Source organism: Triturus cristatus, chromosome 8 (genome assembly GCF_964204655.1).
Source record: "Triturus cristatus chromosome 8, aTriCri1.1, whole genome shotgun sequence".
Taxonomy (NCBI): Eukaryota; Metazoa; Chordata; class Amphibia; order Caudata; family Salamandridae; genus Triturus; species Triturus cristatus.
In genome coordinates, this window is record NC_140591.1 from 332,340,188 (window position 1) to 332,357,552 (window position 17,365).

General features: G+C 39.1%; 1 protein-coding gene across 3 annotated transcripts in view; it reads right to left on the bottom strand.

Moving 5' to 3' along the window:
• FLT3 (fms related receptor tyrosine kinase 3) overlaps positions 1-17,365 on the bottom strand; it is a 581,742-nt gene that overhangs the window by 370,360 nt on the left and 194,017 nt on the right. For 2 of the 3 annotated variants that reach the window (XM_085621634.1, XM_085621633.1), the window contains exon 3: positions 6,203-6,417. In XM_085621634.1, the coding sequence (XP_085477760.1) occupies positions 6,203-6,417 (215 nt within the window). Of the gene's footprint in view, positions 1-6,202; positions 6,418-17,365 lie in introns of those variants that run through there. The other variant, XM_085621635.1, reaches the window with a different exon arrangement.

Genomic DNA, 17,365 nt, shown 5'->3' on the forward strand with positions numbered 1-17,365 from the left:
GTTTGTGGACTTATACATCTGTTTAGAATAACCAAACCACTTGCATGTCCTCGTTCTTTGAGCGCATTTAGATACTCAGAAATGGCGCCCCAAAAAATTGTTTAATCTTTGCCATTCCAAGATGGCGTTCTTTATTGGGCTCTCCTTATTCCACTCGTGTGCCCTCGTTTTTTGAGCGCTTTTAGATACACAGAGATGGCGCCCAAAAAAATCGCCGTATCTTTGACATTTCAAGATGGCGCTCTCTATTGGGTTCTCCTTACTCCATGTGAGTTTATCAGGGTCTTTAACTATTACAAGATGGCGCCCAAAACGAATATGTTTTGTGGACTAACACATCTCTTTAGGATAAACAAATTATTCGTGTGACTTTTCATTGAATATCACCGATAATATTGAAAGTACCAAAATAAGGCCGCAATTCATGTTCAACAATTTTAAACATAATAGTGAGTTAACCCGGATATCTCGTCTCACTTTTTGAATTACCAAAGCCCCTATAAGATGGCGGCTTCGTTTGCGATCATTTAGGGCCAATTGTCCTTTTGACTTAACGCAGGTGTTGTTCAAGGCAGGCTACTTAAATTATGGTTCCACGCTAGCTCCATTATCGTATGGACTGCGTGATGGAAGGACCGCTCCTGTAAACATCAAGTAATTGTTAATAGGGAAACCTCTTTTAAGCCATTTAGATGCTAGAATTCAATGACACTAACTATGGCTAATTCATAACAGGGCTCTGTTTATAATAAATACGTTTGGTACTTAATAATATTATCTTCCTATAACCAAAACGAGCGAAGTCCATCGTTTGTATAAGATTGTTTGCGCTTTTATTTTTATTAATGGGACCATTATCTCTTAGTTCATAATGACATATAATGATCCCCATGTATACTCTTCCAATGGGAATCACATTATCAGTATGTCCAATGGTATCCTATACCAACCAATCAGAGCAGGGGTGTATGCCTATCTAACGAGCAAATGCCTCATAGTCTTTAGCCTGTACTTATTATGGAATTTGGACTTTATGAGAAATGTGATATATGATCTGAAAGAATCTCTCTTCCTCTCTACTTTTACTCTGCAGATAGATATAATCCTAGACCCTAACAGGGTAAAACTGTACAGAGAGCACCATACAAATCTGAGGAAATAAATACAGTATGCTTTATTTATTCTACATGGTATTTTGAAGACCATCCTAAATGCCTAATTGATCGATTAGCATACCTTACATCCATGTCTTTTCTCTTTTCCTCTTGTTATATACATAGGCTACCCACAAATCTGTTTTTTAAAAAAAAGGGAAAGCTTGCCATAGACTTTATCATTGAAGGAGTACAAGATTAAGCCCCCTTTTTTCTATTTTGGTAAGATCATGCTTTGATTCATAAAATAATCTTTTCCTTAGTCCCGAGATGTAGCATAAAGCTATAAGATTAGTTGATATACCTATATATCTTAAAATGATGTTGTCTCTCTTGCTATACATTTAGGCTTTATATAAATCTGTCTCTAAAGGAGCACTTACCACTAACTTCAGTATTGAGGGAATACACAGTAAAGACCCTCTTATTACGTTTTGGTAAGAATTTTTCTCTATTTCAAATGAACTAATTGTCCAAACAATCTCTGTGTATAATATTAATGTACACTTATGTTCATTTTAAAATGCTTTTCAACTTTTGGCACATTATTTAAGAAGATTTCTTGCCCCATCCATGTGAATTTTAATACAGTGACCACAAATGTAATTTATAATATGTTTATCTGAAAAGAAACTCACTTAAGGAATGTAGATCAGCTCTTTACTATACGTGATATTTGATAGCCATTAATTCAGCAGGTTGAGAATGAATAATGTTTATTTTTTATCTCTAAAAACACAATATGTGTAATAAAGCTGTAAGAAATGGGCTGTTGGTTTGTTTGGCTCTTTTGTTGTATATATTGTTTGTATATAATTTTATACAACAGCCTTTCTAGTATGTATATAGAATTGTAAATATAGTTAGGTTCTTTTTTGTAAATATATTGTTTATTGTTTATACTTATTTGTAGCCCTGAAGAAGTCCGTAAGGACAAAACGCGTTGGCTACGCAGATTTTAAAGAAGAAATTAAATAAAGGAATTTGAAACCAGACCTGCTGAATGGACTGATATTCTTCTATATGCAATATTGTATTCCATATAATGATTAGGTGGTGTGCTGGATCATAGTGCTTTGTTTATGATTTTCAGGATTCTATATCCTAGGAGGTTTAGGGGTATTGAACCTCAGATCCTTAGCACCCCAAAAAACTAGTATAGACTTTGACCCCACTAAATGGTAGGTGCAGTCACTATTGCCTCATACCTTGTCTTTTTGTGCTTGGCCTGTCAATTACATTGTAATGAATGTGAGAAAATTGTTGCAAACGTCTGATGAGGGAGACGCCATGCTAGAGAAGCAGCTGTGACACACCTTCTCATTGTGGATATGAAACAGTTGTTTGGTGGAATACACAGATTAAACAATGTGAGCTCTGAAGTATTGTTTTTTTTTTTTTGCTCTTGCACAAGATGATTTATAACCACAGAAGTGGGCATATGAGCAAGAGGTAATTTGGGGGCATATCAACAAGGGCTTTATCTCTGCTTTTTTGGCTTTAAAAGTCAAAAAAGGAGAGATAAAACTAGGGCCCTATCAACAACAGGGTGCTAACATGCAAATTTGCATGTTAGCACCCTTTTACTCTACGCTTCCCCTTGCATCTCTAATGAGATGCAAAGGGGGCGTTCCAGAGTAAAATAATAGGAGAGATGTCGCTAAGCGACATTTCTCCTATTATCAAGAATGTCGCTAACCCTGTTAGAGACAAAAAAAGCAGCGCTAACCGCGGTTAACGCTGCTTTTTTACGTCTGGTATTTTTCTGACTTAGCCATGATATCCTATGGAAGGAGGATATCATGGCTAAGTTTGCCTGTCCCTATCAACAAGGTAACGTGAGATTATCGCTGGGTTTCCAGCGATAATCTCACGTTAGCCTGTTAGCGTGAGGATTTTTATCGCTATTGAGATAAGTGTTGCTAATAGCACGCTATCTCAACGATAAAAATTCACGCTAGCCGGCGATAATTATCCTAGCGCTAAGTGCGCTTAGAGATAATTATCGCCGGTTGTTGTTGATATGCCCCTTGGTTTTGACCAATCAGTGCTAGCTTTCAATATATCATTAGTAGTATTAAAATATGTGTATTTAGACAGTGGTCTATTAAACTGTAGAATATAACATTTGTTTTCAAATTGAAATATTTCTGTGTGAAAATTGGAGGGAGAATACCTTTAGCAATTGTTAGGTTGGATTCCAGGTAAATAAGAACATCAGCAGGAGTTTCCAAGGGAGGGTGAGGCACTGCATAGAGCAGCTAAGTAAAGGTTATAGTATGCATTTTTCTCCAGGAAAATAGCTGGCAAATATCCATGGAACTTGTGAGTCTGCTTTCTGCAAATTGTATTTCACAATCAATGAGCAATTTGAATAGATAGTGATCAGTCCAGGGTAACGGTTACTTCAAAACAAAGGAAAAGATTAGAACAAGGCTAGGGCCTCCTCTGCGGAGCTGCTCTTTGACCACTTGGATAAATCCAAGGAAGTCAATGTCTTCCATTGTGGTTTGGCTTTGTAGGACAGATATTTGACCCAGATGCTCAAATCGCTCAAAGGAAAACGTAGCCAGAGATTGTTAGGATATGTTGGGTAAGATTAAGTAGATCAAGGAAGGCAGAAATGCATTTGTTTTGAGAATTACATATAACTGCATAGAAAGGTGTTTGGTTGGGCTTGAGACAATCTTTATTGACAGGTACTCAACTGAATTGTACTGCAGCTCTATGAGAGAGAGTAGGTTGAGATGCAACAAAAGAATACTTCCACCTCTACCATGAAGTAAGTTTTTCAATGGAACATTGTAGGTCAGAGCGAGGAGACTGAGACGGAGGATACTGACTATGTCAGTTTCTGAGTAGTTGTTGAACCAGGTCTCTGTGATAACCATTGTTTGTGATGAGATTGTGAATGTCCTAGGTATGTTTGATTGAGGATCTAGTCTTTGTGAGTGTCCAAAGCAAGGCATTGGGAGGGGAATACTGAACTGCCATGAGAATATAGAGAGGCTGAGATATTGGAGAGAATGGAGAAACAAGATCCCAGAGAGATGATTGGTCATTTGTGAGTGCTTTAAGGTTGGTGGAATACGGTTTGAAGGGGTAAAGATTGAGCTAAATGTACCTAAATACTTATCATTCAGTTGCTACAGCTGCACAGCAGTTGAGGAATTGTGTGTGATAGAAGACACCAGAGACTTCCAGTTGATAGGCATCAGTGAACGTGGAGGGAAGAGTGGTGTTGCTTGAACATTTATTCCCAATTTTAGATGTGGAATAGGAGGCAAGTGGTGGTGCCACCTTTTACTAAAGTAATGTAGGTAGATGGATGAGGTATTGGCTTACTGTATTTAAATGTATTTTTGCTGTTACAAGATGGAAAATGAAGAAAAGAGAATTCCATAGCTTGCAGGGGCATAAGTGATGAGATGAGCATTCAGAGAATTATGGGGTGAGGGTATAGTGAAACAGAAATAGATGCAGAGGTGGCTTTATGATTAGGTAATGACAGAGCAAATACTCAATACCCACTCAAAAGAGGACCAGGATTGGTAGTCTTTTCCTAGTATAGAGGCATAAGTTATGCTGCATAACCCAATACCCGTTAATCAAATTCACTTCTGTGCACACTTGGGTAGTATTGAAGTCCCATCAGTTTAGCAGCAATTATGAGTCAATTAAACAGTAGTGAACTAATGTAATGAGTTACCAAATTAGCAGTCCTTCTTGAGACGGTGCATGCTGAATTAACATGCAATTTATATTGAAGTGACACAACTTTAAAATGCGAAAAATGCTGCTGGCATATTTAATAATGTAGGCCTTAAAACCTGCTTTAAGCAACTTGCTAACAAATGGTTTGGATAAAATGTGAAAAAGCTGTGCACAAAATGCTTGAAAGGCTGAAAGATTGCTTGAAACACTGTACACTCTTTCAGTTAACTTAGAAAGGAATACTGTAGTAATAAAACATATTTGTGAAAACAAGCTTCACACAATTTTCAGTGAGTGACATGAATTTGATCTTCTTTAGCATGCTTTTGTTACTCCATGAGGGGATGTACACATGGACGAGATACCACATCTGTGACTGGATTCAAGCTAGCCTGGCTGATGAGGGCTGTTAAAACGAAACCGGTCACAGGATGCTTGTTTCCGGTCCAGGGAAGACATGGCTTGGCAGTTCGGGCTGGACTGTCCCCATGAGGCACAGGGTCAAGACTGATTTGCATATAGCTGTGTCTGAACTGTGGTGGCGAAGTGATCTAAGGAACGATGATAGATTCAACCCAGATCTGTGACTGGGGGTGAGTGTTTGAAATGTTTCAGCGCTCCGTACATCATCTCCTTGTGTTTGCTTTGAGATACCACATAGGCAGAGGCATTGGAGTTGACAGAAGATCCATTGTGGTAAGGCACTTGACGCGCTCACCCCTCGTAGACCTTTCCTGACTGATTACATCTGGGGGGTGACCCTGCCCCCTCCCGCCTTCCCCGCCCACACAAGTTAGACGCACCAACAGACCCTACATCTCTGCTTGGTCTTGGGTATTGATGACCAGAGTTGTGGGACCCAACTGCACTTGATAACTCCCTACTGATAGGAATGAGCTGATGTCATCACATGGGAACATTGCTGCTGTTATCCTGCTGACTAATGGACTTCTCATGTATGTAAGGCATGAACTCAGGGAATCATCTGCTCGGTCCGTAGAATCTCCCTGGCTCAAATGAAGAATATGTATCACTGTCATGTTTGATTTTTTATGCATGTTGACAGACAAAATCAATAACGAAATATGCAAAAAGGTGAGAACTCTGCATGCTAAGCATAAACATTCTGGATTTTTAAATCACATCTAGGCATTGCATTCTGAAATTACAACTTTTTTCCATGTGTAAATCTTACTTTGTATTGAAAAAAAAAAAGTTAATAGGTTGATAAATGTATACAAAAGCATGAACAGATTGTGCAACAGAATGTACAATTGTAGCTTGACACATGTGGTCTTTAGGTTGTTTTAAGTTTTACAAATCCATTAACTTACTTGTTTTCGGAGTAAAACTGAAGACTGCATTGATGTGCAAGATCCATAAAGTACCAATAACATGATGCATTTCCTGTAATATTTATCATCACTTTTATTGTTGCAAACTCAAACTCCTCAAGCTCAATTGTTCCAGCAGGCTCATATATTTCTTCAGGACTCTGAGAATTCCCTCTGCAGTTGAGGTCTTCTGCTCCACTCCAAATGTCTGGCAACTATATTGAAAAAACAGAAGTATGTGCACTGATTTATGTAGTTCCAAAATGATTGAAATGGCCCATACTATGCATCTAGTATTTCACAGCAACACCAGACATTTGTTGTAGAATCTCCTATACATTGCCATTTTCTGGCAGTATATCTGATCATCTATGCACAAATTCTATTGCATTGTATTGCAGTATTTATATAGCACTATGTGGGAAAATGGGGCTTTTACCTACATGTATAGCAAGCTATGTCATGTAGGATGTGTGGTTGGAAGGGTGTTGTCTTTGTTTTGTGATCCTATGTGGGAAGTGTTTCCAGGTCGTGAGTAAGACCCGCATAGGTGCGGTTATCATGTTATGAGACGCAGCATGTAGCAGTTTAGTGGATGATAAGATGTGAGGGACTGAAGCACAGTTTTATGGTTTTCAGTATGCTTGCAGCTATGAACAGCTATGCAGGTCCCTTTGTGGTACTTCTTTTGATACAGTCTGTTTAGCTGGTTACTGTGGAGTGGAGAGATATGCTGGGATGGGCATTTTTACTATAATGCAATATGTGAGTGTCAATGTGAGATGTAAAGAAGAGGGTCAGAATGTACAGATGTTTGTGACCTGCAGTGGTGGACTAGATTAAACTCCTTCAATTTGTTCAGGTATGCGTACCATGTAAAATCACTGATTTATAAAATACACCCCCATCAAGGGGGAAAATTTGCACATTTCATTTCTGGAAAGAGTTGACCGGTAGTTTGTAATCATTAAAGTTTCCGGTGGTACAATGTACTTCAATGACATTTCTGGAATTCCATCACCATAATAGTTAGAACCTCCCATTTTAGGGCCAAAGACTGTAAATGCTGGCCTATGTTTTCTGTCAGTATCAATATCACTGAGTTAAAAACCAATGGCAAGGGAATGATGGAGATTGATATTACATTTAGTGTAGAGCTCTTCATCAGATGATTAAGGGAAGGCAGCATTTTTTGTTTTAAACACAGTTTTACTGATTTTTCAAGCAGCATAGCAAATGCAATACATCTTTCAAGCAATTGGGCGCTAATAAGGAAAAGATATCATACATGAATACACATATTATTTCCAAATTGTAAGCGACCATGTGGACATTCCCAACCAAGAACACGTCACTACAAAATCACAGTATCTATGGGGTAAAAAAATATGAAAAAGACATGTAATTGATAGCGAGAAGTCAGAATATTAGCAGGCCCAAAAGTGTCCAGAGAAGGCAGCATTTAACTCATTAAAAGCCCTAGTCACAAAGAAACGCTTCACATTTTCACATGTGCACGTAACAACTTTCTCCCACAGAAGAGAGGTTGGGAACCATTTTTCTAATAAATCAAACCCCCCAAAGTTATAGATTTATCCAGAATTATCTAACTTAGTTCTTCCAATTTATTTTCTTTTTCCTTCCTCAAATTCTTCACTTTGCACTGTTGTTGGTAATCTGGGCTTTACATTTGTTAGATGTTAATTTACTTTTCATTATATTTTTAAGAACTTCTGTGGTGAATACAAAGTACTGATACCACTCAGGGCTCAATTACTATTTCCCAGTAAACTGAGCGAGGAGATACCAGGGCCAGAATTTAGGATGCTAGGCAGTATCTTCCAAGGGTTACACATCTTGTTTTATCTGAAATGGGGAAGAATATGTTGTATCTGGAATACCAGGTACAATTCTGTATGTTATTTTTCCTCCCGATGCTAACAATGTGCCCAAGTCTTCATACATTTACCACCTGGTTCATACCTGAGTCTACCTACATTTGCTGGTTCAGCCTTGGAATATGGTGGACAGTGCTCCCCTCTCTGATATATAATCTCTTCAGCATCTAATCTAGTACTCTCCTCTTTCTTCTCCATTCTTTAGTAGTTCTCCTGTGGGCCATAGTTAAATGTCCATCTTTTTAACCTTGACCCCTCTGCTCTGTTTCAGCGTTCCACAAAGCTTGTTCCATAATAAACAAAACTTTTCAGGCACTCTGAATATACTTTGCTGGACTATCTGTATCTCTTATTGTGTTATGTTAAGTTTTAATTGCATAGTACAATGTTCCACTATGCTTCATAGGTCTGTGGGATGGAAACCACAGACATTCAGCAGAACAGAGCCAAAATTTGAAAATAAAATAAAAATATCAAAAGGAAAAAGTGTTTACCGAACTTTGTCAGAGTGCTTTATTTTCCCAGATTGACTGAAAGATAGTTCTGTACTTTGGATGAGGCAACTCAAGAAAACTTTATTGCCAAATCAATCACATTTGGCTTTGGTACAGCAAGAAGCACCAAACTACTGAACCATAATGAAAAGGGTGGTGGCGTGCCAGTGAAATGAGGTAACAACCCAGTGAAATGTGGAGTTCACAAAGTTGTTGTATTTTTGATAAGCCACTCAGTGAACTATGGCCATGGCATCTGAGTTGTCATCTCATTTAAAGAGTCAAGTTAATAGGTGGACCATTCCATTATGTAATAGCTGGTAATTGTTAAAAAATCTTTCAGAGCCTGCTAGGTAGATATAGTACCATAATCCAGGAACAACTTAATAAAGGCATTGACGCCTGGCACGAAATTGGCAATCAATGTACTGCAGCATTCTCTCCAGCAATTAGGATAGAAGAACTTAAGTGTCAGAGGAGTGATTTGGATCCATGTAGACTTTGAAGTTGCACATCAATGTGACTTGCAAGGAGGATTGCTCCATATTTGCCAGCCAGGCCTCCTTATATGAGCACACAGGGGACTTGGAGACAATCAAGATCTCACTTTTGGCAAGAAAAGGTTTAAAAACTTTCTCTGATATAAACAACCTGATGTATGATAGTGTTTCAGCTAGTGACAGATGTTCATCTTTTTCTGATGCCTGTCTTGGGAGCTGGTAAAAGCTGAAGATGAGTTGAGTCTGTGTCATGCAGGGGTCTACCTGGTGCAGATTTCTGATCCTCTGTCTCCATGACAGCACAGAGAGCACCTCCAGATCAGAAGTAGCCTCATCAGGGTCATTGATGGAGCTTGTCATTGGCTGTCACCGCGGACTGTCATTGCTGTACCACAAAGTGCAGATGTCACATTGCTGATCATCAGAGGCAGAACATTACTTTAGTGGGTGGCACAATGAGTGCTGCAGGCCCACTAGCAGCATTTAATTTACAGATCCTTGGTACATATATGTATTTCCCCTTACTAGGCACTTATAAGTAAGTTAAATGTGGCAATTAGGTGTAAGCCAATTTTACCATGTTTTAGGGAGCAAGCACTTTAGCACTGGTAGTAGCGGGAAAGTGTACAGAGTCCTAATGCCAAAAACACAGCCTCAGAAACAGAAGCCAAAAATCGGGTGGGGGGGAGCTTGCAAAAAGGGCCAATTCTAACAGTTACACTACCAAATTATGGTGTAAGATAATGCACAACTGTGTCTACATTAGTCTGAAAGATGTGTGTTGTGTTGAAGGAAGCTCAAGAAAGATTTGAAGAAACTATGCCAGCTGTACGTCTTTGAAGAATCAAAAGCTCTGAGTGATAAGCGCCAGCTGTCTTGGCAAGCAGTCACAATGGCATATTGAGGATGTTTGTGGACTTGAGTGACCCCAGTAACAACATATAGTTGGACCATCATTGTCTCCTGAACATGATAGAGAGGCTGCAGTCTTGAAGGGGTCATCTGTGTTTATGACACTAGACATGCCATCAACACATCATCAGCTAGTGAGTCACAGATATTCACATAACTTGACATCCTTTGTAACCTCAGAGGGAGCTTGTAGAGAACATTCTTCAGATTAGGATCAGGATTATTGTTTCTTCAGAGAGCGATGCATATTATACTCAATGGTGTGGGCGGGGTGGCATATTTTCAGGATAACATCGTAGTGGTTGATGCCACTGAGTGTTACCAGTATGACATTGAAAAAAGGGGCTAAGGGCCATATGTATCAAGCAAAATTGCAATCGCAAATGCCGAAATTCGCAGAATTTCGGCGTTTGCGATCGAAATTTTGCTTAGTGGTATGTATCAAGGGAAATCTGCGTGCAAAATAAGGAATCGCAAAATTTGCGATTCCTTATTTAGCGATTGCATTTAAGGAATCGCAAATTTTGCAATTGCTTAAATGCAATGTAAGAAGCACCAAAAAAGTGCAATTTGGCCTTAAAGAATCGCAAATTACCACCAACTTCAAGTTGGTGGTAATTTGCGATTTCTTTGAAAAATGCACTTTTTTGCATTTTTTAAAGTGCAATGTAAAGCACATACATTCCCTTAGGGCATGTATGTGTGCCACATGTGCACCCATGCTTATTTCAGGGGTGCAACAGTGTGCCCGTTTGACACCCTTGCACCCTAGAAATTGCATTCTCAATTTGTGATTCTCTAATTGCTAATCGCAAATTGAGAATGTCTTCCCATTCATTCCTATGGGCCTCTAGGCCCATAGGAATAAATGGGGAGGTATTCCTTAATTGCGAGTCGCAATTTGAGATCCGCAATTAAGGAATATGTAGGATTCGCAAAATTTATTGCAAATCCTACATACATAGCATTTTGCAATTCTCAAATAGCGATTCGCAAAAAATCGCTATTTGAGAATCGCAAAAGAGGATTTTGATACATATGGCCCTAAAAGAATAATGACTCTGAGGAGAGAAATATATAGCTTTTACGTAAATGTTGTAGATTATCTAGAGTAAAATTTCTTGAGGTCAGGAGCCTATGCAAATTTTGGCATAAAAAGAGTACCTGAATCCTGTTAAGAAACAACAACTAAAGACATTCTTGCAGGAGGCAGAGTCCTGTGCCATTTTTCTGTCCCACTATTCTGAGAATATATTGTCCTTTCATCATCTGTTAAAAAAGAATGATAAACGTGTGGGTGGTGAAGAAAGTATGAGCGTGTTCAGTTAAATGAAGAATGATAGAGGAGAGGCAGGGCAGCTAACAGGATTTAATACATGACAGGAACCTAATGACTAATGCGAGATGATATGAAATATGTGTATTGCTGTAGGGAGAGAGGGCATTAAGAAACAGTAGCTTATACACAAAGAACATTATGGGGTACAGAATGCAGCTAATATGGGAGTTAGCATGAGACCCTGAAGTGTTTGTGGGGCATGCATCATATATATATATAGATAGATAGATAGATAGATAGATAGATAGATAGATAGATAGATAGATAGATAGATAGATAGATAGATAGATAGATAGATAGATAGATAGATAGATAGATAGATAGATAGATAGATAGATAGATAGATAGATAGATAGATAGATAGATAGATAGATAGATAGATAGATAGATAGATAGATCAGGAGATGTGATTCAATATATAAGTAAAAGTCAAGAGACGATAATTCTCAAGTGGAGGTAGGAGATGTTGTGAGGGTAAGACAATAGGTTGTATATGTAATTGAGAGAAAATATTTTCTGCATCCAAACAATAGTGAAGATGAAAGATGATGTCACAATGCTGGATGAACGGATGTCAAAGAATGCAAGTGCTGATTGTTCCTCAAGGGATTAGAAAAATGGTGTTTGAGAAGTAGAATAAGGAAGGGAAAGAGATTGATAACCAAGTAGTGCATTGTAGATCCATGAAAGAGTCAAATGATCTGCTTAAAAAAGGCCATCCCACAAAATGTATGTACAGGCCGTTATACCTGGAGGATTATGTCACAAAGTAAATGTGTACAAATTTGTTAATGCAGAGACGCTGTGCATTGTATGTTGTATGCGGGTGGAAGAGGTGAATGCATTGGGTTTTGTGTTAAAGAGAAGTATTTAGGGAGTGCACAGGGAATTTTTGTAGATTCCAGGAATTTTGAGGTGAGAATATGGGAGGTTCTAGGAATGGCGGTTTGGTTGTGGGTACTATATTTTGCTCCTAGGAAAATACCTTCCTTCTTGAAGTGGGTCATTGCCTCTTTGCACAATGATGCTTTACATTTGAGGCAATTTAAATCAAGCCATGATGGTCGACTTTTTGCATGATCCCACAATTTGGTGTGTGCCATAACAGTGTTGCTTTTCATACATGGAAAACATGCAAATTACCATGCCATGGTTTGTTTTTCATACGTAAGCCAACATGGACACTGGCGTTATGCTGTTGTGTGCAGATTTAGATTCCGTATATAGGTTTCCCGATTTATGCCCTTATATAGGTAAAATTCACATTGCCCTTATTTGGACATAGAAATCCAGCCCATATTTAGACATTGTCCGTACAAACCTAATACAGGCATGGCCACCTACATCCGTCCATCCATGTCACAACGAATTCTTGGAAACTAAGACCCTTAAGCCTTTAGGAATTTCCCTCAGCTTAAATATTGATTTCTCCAAGAACTCATTAAGTATGCATGAATATCTATTCCTTAAGGGTTCATTCATGACGTTCCTCTGCCTGACTTTTACGTCAATACTGGCATTCCTAGACACCTTCAAGGTATAAATATACCAGCACTTGCCCAGGCAAATTTCGGTTCCCGGAGGATTCGATCCAACCCAGACTATGAGGTTCGCCACGGCAAGTTCGGAAGGAGATCGAGTTCCAGCCTGATGCACTGACCTGACGCTGCCATCCTCCTCGCAGAGAATCCAGCTCCAGTGCTCTCTGACTTCCCTTGCGGGGGGTTAGACTATCGAGTCCAGAAAAGAGATTCCAACCTCTCTCATTCTCAGGTATGGAGCTCACTAGAACTTAGAGAAACCTTTGGCAACTATTGGCTAAACTAAAATATAGCTAGCTATACTTTAGAAATAGCACCTACTTCAGACCTCGAACTGCACTTAGGTTAGGTACACTGGGGTAGAACAATTTAGAAGCATCTGATGAGTATCACATTTTAGCATTATGTTATTTATGTATGTATTTTAATTAATATATGTCATAGCTACAAACCATGCTATTGCAGTATTATTTTATCTTACTGCTAACCTCATACATATTGTACTGCAATTCATATCTCTTTCATGAGAAATAAGACTGTTCAATAAACCCTTTAATTGAAATACCTGTCTCTCTATTTCTGAGCAGCTCTGTAGAAACGAAGCATGCACGATTGACTGAGTGAAACTGTTATCTATTGTTTCCACGATTCTGAGACTGTTCCGATTCTAAAAGGAAACAAAGTTGTCATGTTTATGCGGTTGTCAGAGACTAATCCCTTCTTGTATATTCAAGAAGTTTCTAGTGACCTCTAAGTTAGCTGGCACACTCAAGTAATTAAGTTTAATATACTCGATAGAGACATACTGACCTTAGTCCTATGTCTAATCTAAAGTGTATGTTATTCCAATGCGCAGAGCCTATCAGGGACATAGGAACTACACTACATGGCGGCCAACGGTTTGGTAAGGCACTAATTTAACACTAGATACTGGAGTAACTCAGTCATTCTTTTCTCAGAGACCCTCTACTCATAAAACTCCATAAGACGTCTGGAGTGGGTGGGGATAATATCCGCCATAGCTGAGTAGGACGAAAGTCCTATATATTAGCTGTTTGGTTTTGTTCAACGTTGAAGGGTGCAGTGTTCCAAAATATTGTGCACCTTATCTTTGTTTCCTTGAAACTTGTTCTAAATTTTCATTAAACAATGTCCGACATCGGCGATGTTGTCGTTAACAACTGTGCAGCTGCGGCTGACCTTACAGGTTTAAATGAAAACGAAGCGGGTGTTATCCACATCCCACCAAATTTAAGTAGAGCCATCACTCTAAAACTTATAAAACATGGCCTAACACCAAGAGGTGGTAGAGCAGTTTTCGTGATAGAGGCACATGAATCCCACCAGACAGAGGTATTCTATTCATGGATAGTATTGCCAGAATCAAATCCAGTAACACACTTGTTTCCCTTCTACAGAGAAGATGAACACCTGAGGAATATATTCCTTTCCAGGATATTGAAATTCCACTCACATACCAGGAGCATGAGCTCTGGTTTAAAGGCGCCCTAAAGCATTACAATCACATTACCAGGCTCGGTCCACTAGGTAGACCAGGAGCAACATGGCCGATTTTAGCCGGCTACACACCTCATCCTGACATTGAAGAAATGTCAGATGTGGATCTACCAGCTCAACTCAAGGGGCTAATCAAAATTTATAGACAATTGGTTCAATATGTCATGCGGACTTTCACAGTCCAACCACCATTAACCATTCAAAATCCAGCCCCTCATCAGGGGAATACACTAAAAATCACTCCACAGGCTTTACACGCAGTCATGGGAAAAATGCCCACAAAACGTGAACAAATTCCATTCTGGATAGCTCAGAAAATTACTCAAATCGAAGCAGTATTTCCTAATACTAGCCCTTATGAGAAACACAGAATTCTAACAATCTGTTTACCAATGGAGATTACACCACATCTGGAAGAATGCTCCTCTTGGGGCACAGTCTTTGCTGCTATCTACACAAAAACACATGGTGTTCCGTCTATGGCGGAAAAACCTGACGTCCTGAAACAGATTCAAAACGAATACGGGGCAGAGCCTGCTCTGAATTTAGGTATGAAGTTACTTAAAAATTTCGACCAGGTCTCAACAATAATATTATCTAATATTAAAGGAGAAGCAGCATCAATGGCAATCCACCAAAAACTAAGGGAATTTGATGTAACAGAACAACCTCAAGAACTAGCCAGAATAATTGAAAAATCCTATGAAGAATTAGGCAGAGACAGTTTGGGGGGGAAACCAGTTAAACCACAACTGTCTGAAAGTCCTGGTAAGGTCTTTCCTAAAACACTCCTACCTCTTCTAAAAAGAAGTGGGAAAATAGCAAACAGAATTCCAAAGAGAAGCGTTCTCATTCCAGGAGCAGGTCTCCTCCACAGAAGGAGCCCTCTGAAAGGAGGTACAACCTCAGGAATAGGGATAATTTGAGAAAACCTGACAGATATCAAGATAATGATACACGTTCCTCTCGTACCTTTAAGATATCGTCACAGACATCCGAAAGAAGAGGATGGTCAGAAAACAAGGAAGAACGCGTGAAGTCCAAAGACAATCAACACGTTCAGAAAAATAAAGCAAAACCTCAATTCTCCAAGATAAAGGTAGCAGGTCTGAAGATCAGACATGCCGAGAATCATGCTGGACAGTGCAGCAGAAGTTACAATAGCTCGCCAGAACCTGAAGGGACTTCTGGAGACAGTGGACTTGAATGAAGACATACAGGTTGAGACTGTAGACACCAGGGTTGGTTCTCCACATAGGTTATATGAAATAACAATCCGGATGGAGGGAGACATACCAAGAAAAGTGAAAGCACTCTTTTGGGAGCATCTTTCAAAGGGTTATGATATACTTCTAGCAGAACAGGACTGGCCACCAGAGTTTGTCAGGGAGTGCCCACATAGCAAGGACATCATTATGCCTGCCTTCTCCAACCATATTCCAGTTCATTTAAAATATACATTAGCCAGGAAATGGGCAGTAGCCCAAGCCCCAGCACTGTACAAAAATCATGTAGGATGGGATGAGGACTCACCTCACCATAAAATCCAGTTAAAAAATCAACTGACTGCACAAAGGCAGTACCCAATTAAGCAAGAAGCTAAAAAACAGGTCAGGGAGATTTTAGATCAACTTGAATATCAGGGAGTCATTGAAAAATGCACCTCATCAATGAACAATCCTTTGTTTCCTGTCTCCAAACCAGACAATACATATCGTCTAGTTTTGGATTACAGACACTTAAATTCTTGTTGCAAAACATTTTCAGTGCAAAATGGACACAGTACAGCATTAATGAATAACATTATGCGTAAAAAATATAAAACCACATTAGATATTTCAAATGGATTCTTTTGTCAAAATATTTCACCAGAAAGCAGATATTTGACCGCTTTCTCAATAATGGGGACCCAGCGTCAATTTTGTCGACTGCCCCAGGGATTCAAAAACAGCCCAGGGTTATTCTCAGCAAGGGTAACAGAGTTACTACAAACTTATGATGACGAGGCATTGTCATATGTTGATGATATATATCTGACAGACGATGACCTGGATAGGCACTTGAACAGGGTGAGCACCATAATATTGGGATTTGCCTCAGAGGGTTACAAATTCAACTTTAAAAAGTCAAGAATTGCCCACCTCAACGTCCTTTTCCTAGAATATGGACTATCAAGTGAAGGCAAAAGCCTGGCAGCCAACTTTTTAGAAAAGTGTGCACTGCTCCAAACACCAAAAGCTCTAAAAAATGTACACTCGATTCTAGGTTTCCTGAATTTTGGAAGAACTTACATTTTAAATTACGCAGAAAGGGTTAAACCTCTCTACGAATTAATCAAACCTGATTTTAAAATCACACATTGGACACAAAAACACACAGAAATTTTGTTTTCACCACAAACAGACATGTTAGCAACGAAACACTTGCAAACGCGTAAACGTACGCAACTTAGTGATCCGAATAATTCAGGGTCAATGCGGATTCACCTATTTAACTTTTAACGAAGGTGAAAAAGTACCAATTGCATACAAATTTCACTTGTATACACAAGCAGAAATGAAATTCACTTCTACAGAAAAAATTCTGACAGCAGAAAGAGCCCTAGCACAGGGGAAACGCATTATGGTTGTGACTTCTGTACCAGCCCTAGAGGCAGTTACAAAGGCTAGCATTCCAAATCCAAAAGCTTTAAATCCGAGATGGATACAATGGGTTAATTCTCTTGCTGCAACTGATGTTAAATACGTTGTTGATCCATATTTAAAAACACAAGCATTCCTGCAATATGAACACGAATGTCCTCTGCCTACTGAAATTCTCCCTCTTGACCAATACGAATTTATAATTTATACTGACGGATCTGCACAGCCCGCTACGGGGAGTAAACAAGCTTACAGTGCAGCGTGTGCTATCGTTGAAGATCGCATGCGAGATGGCAAATTCAGACCAATGGTCACAAAA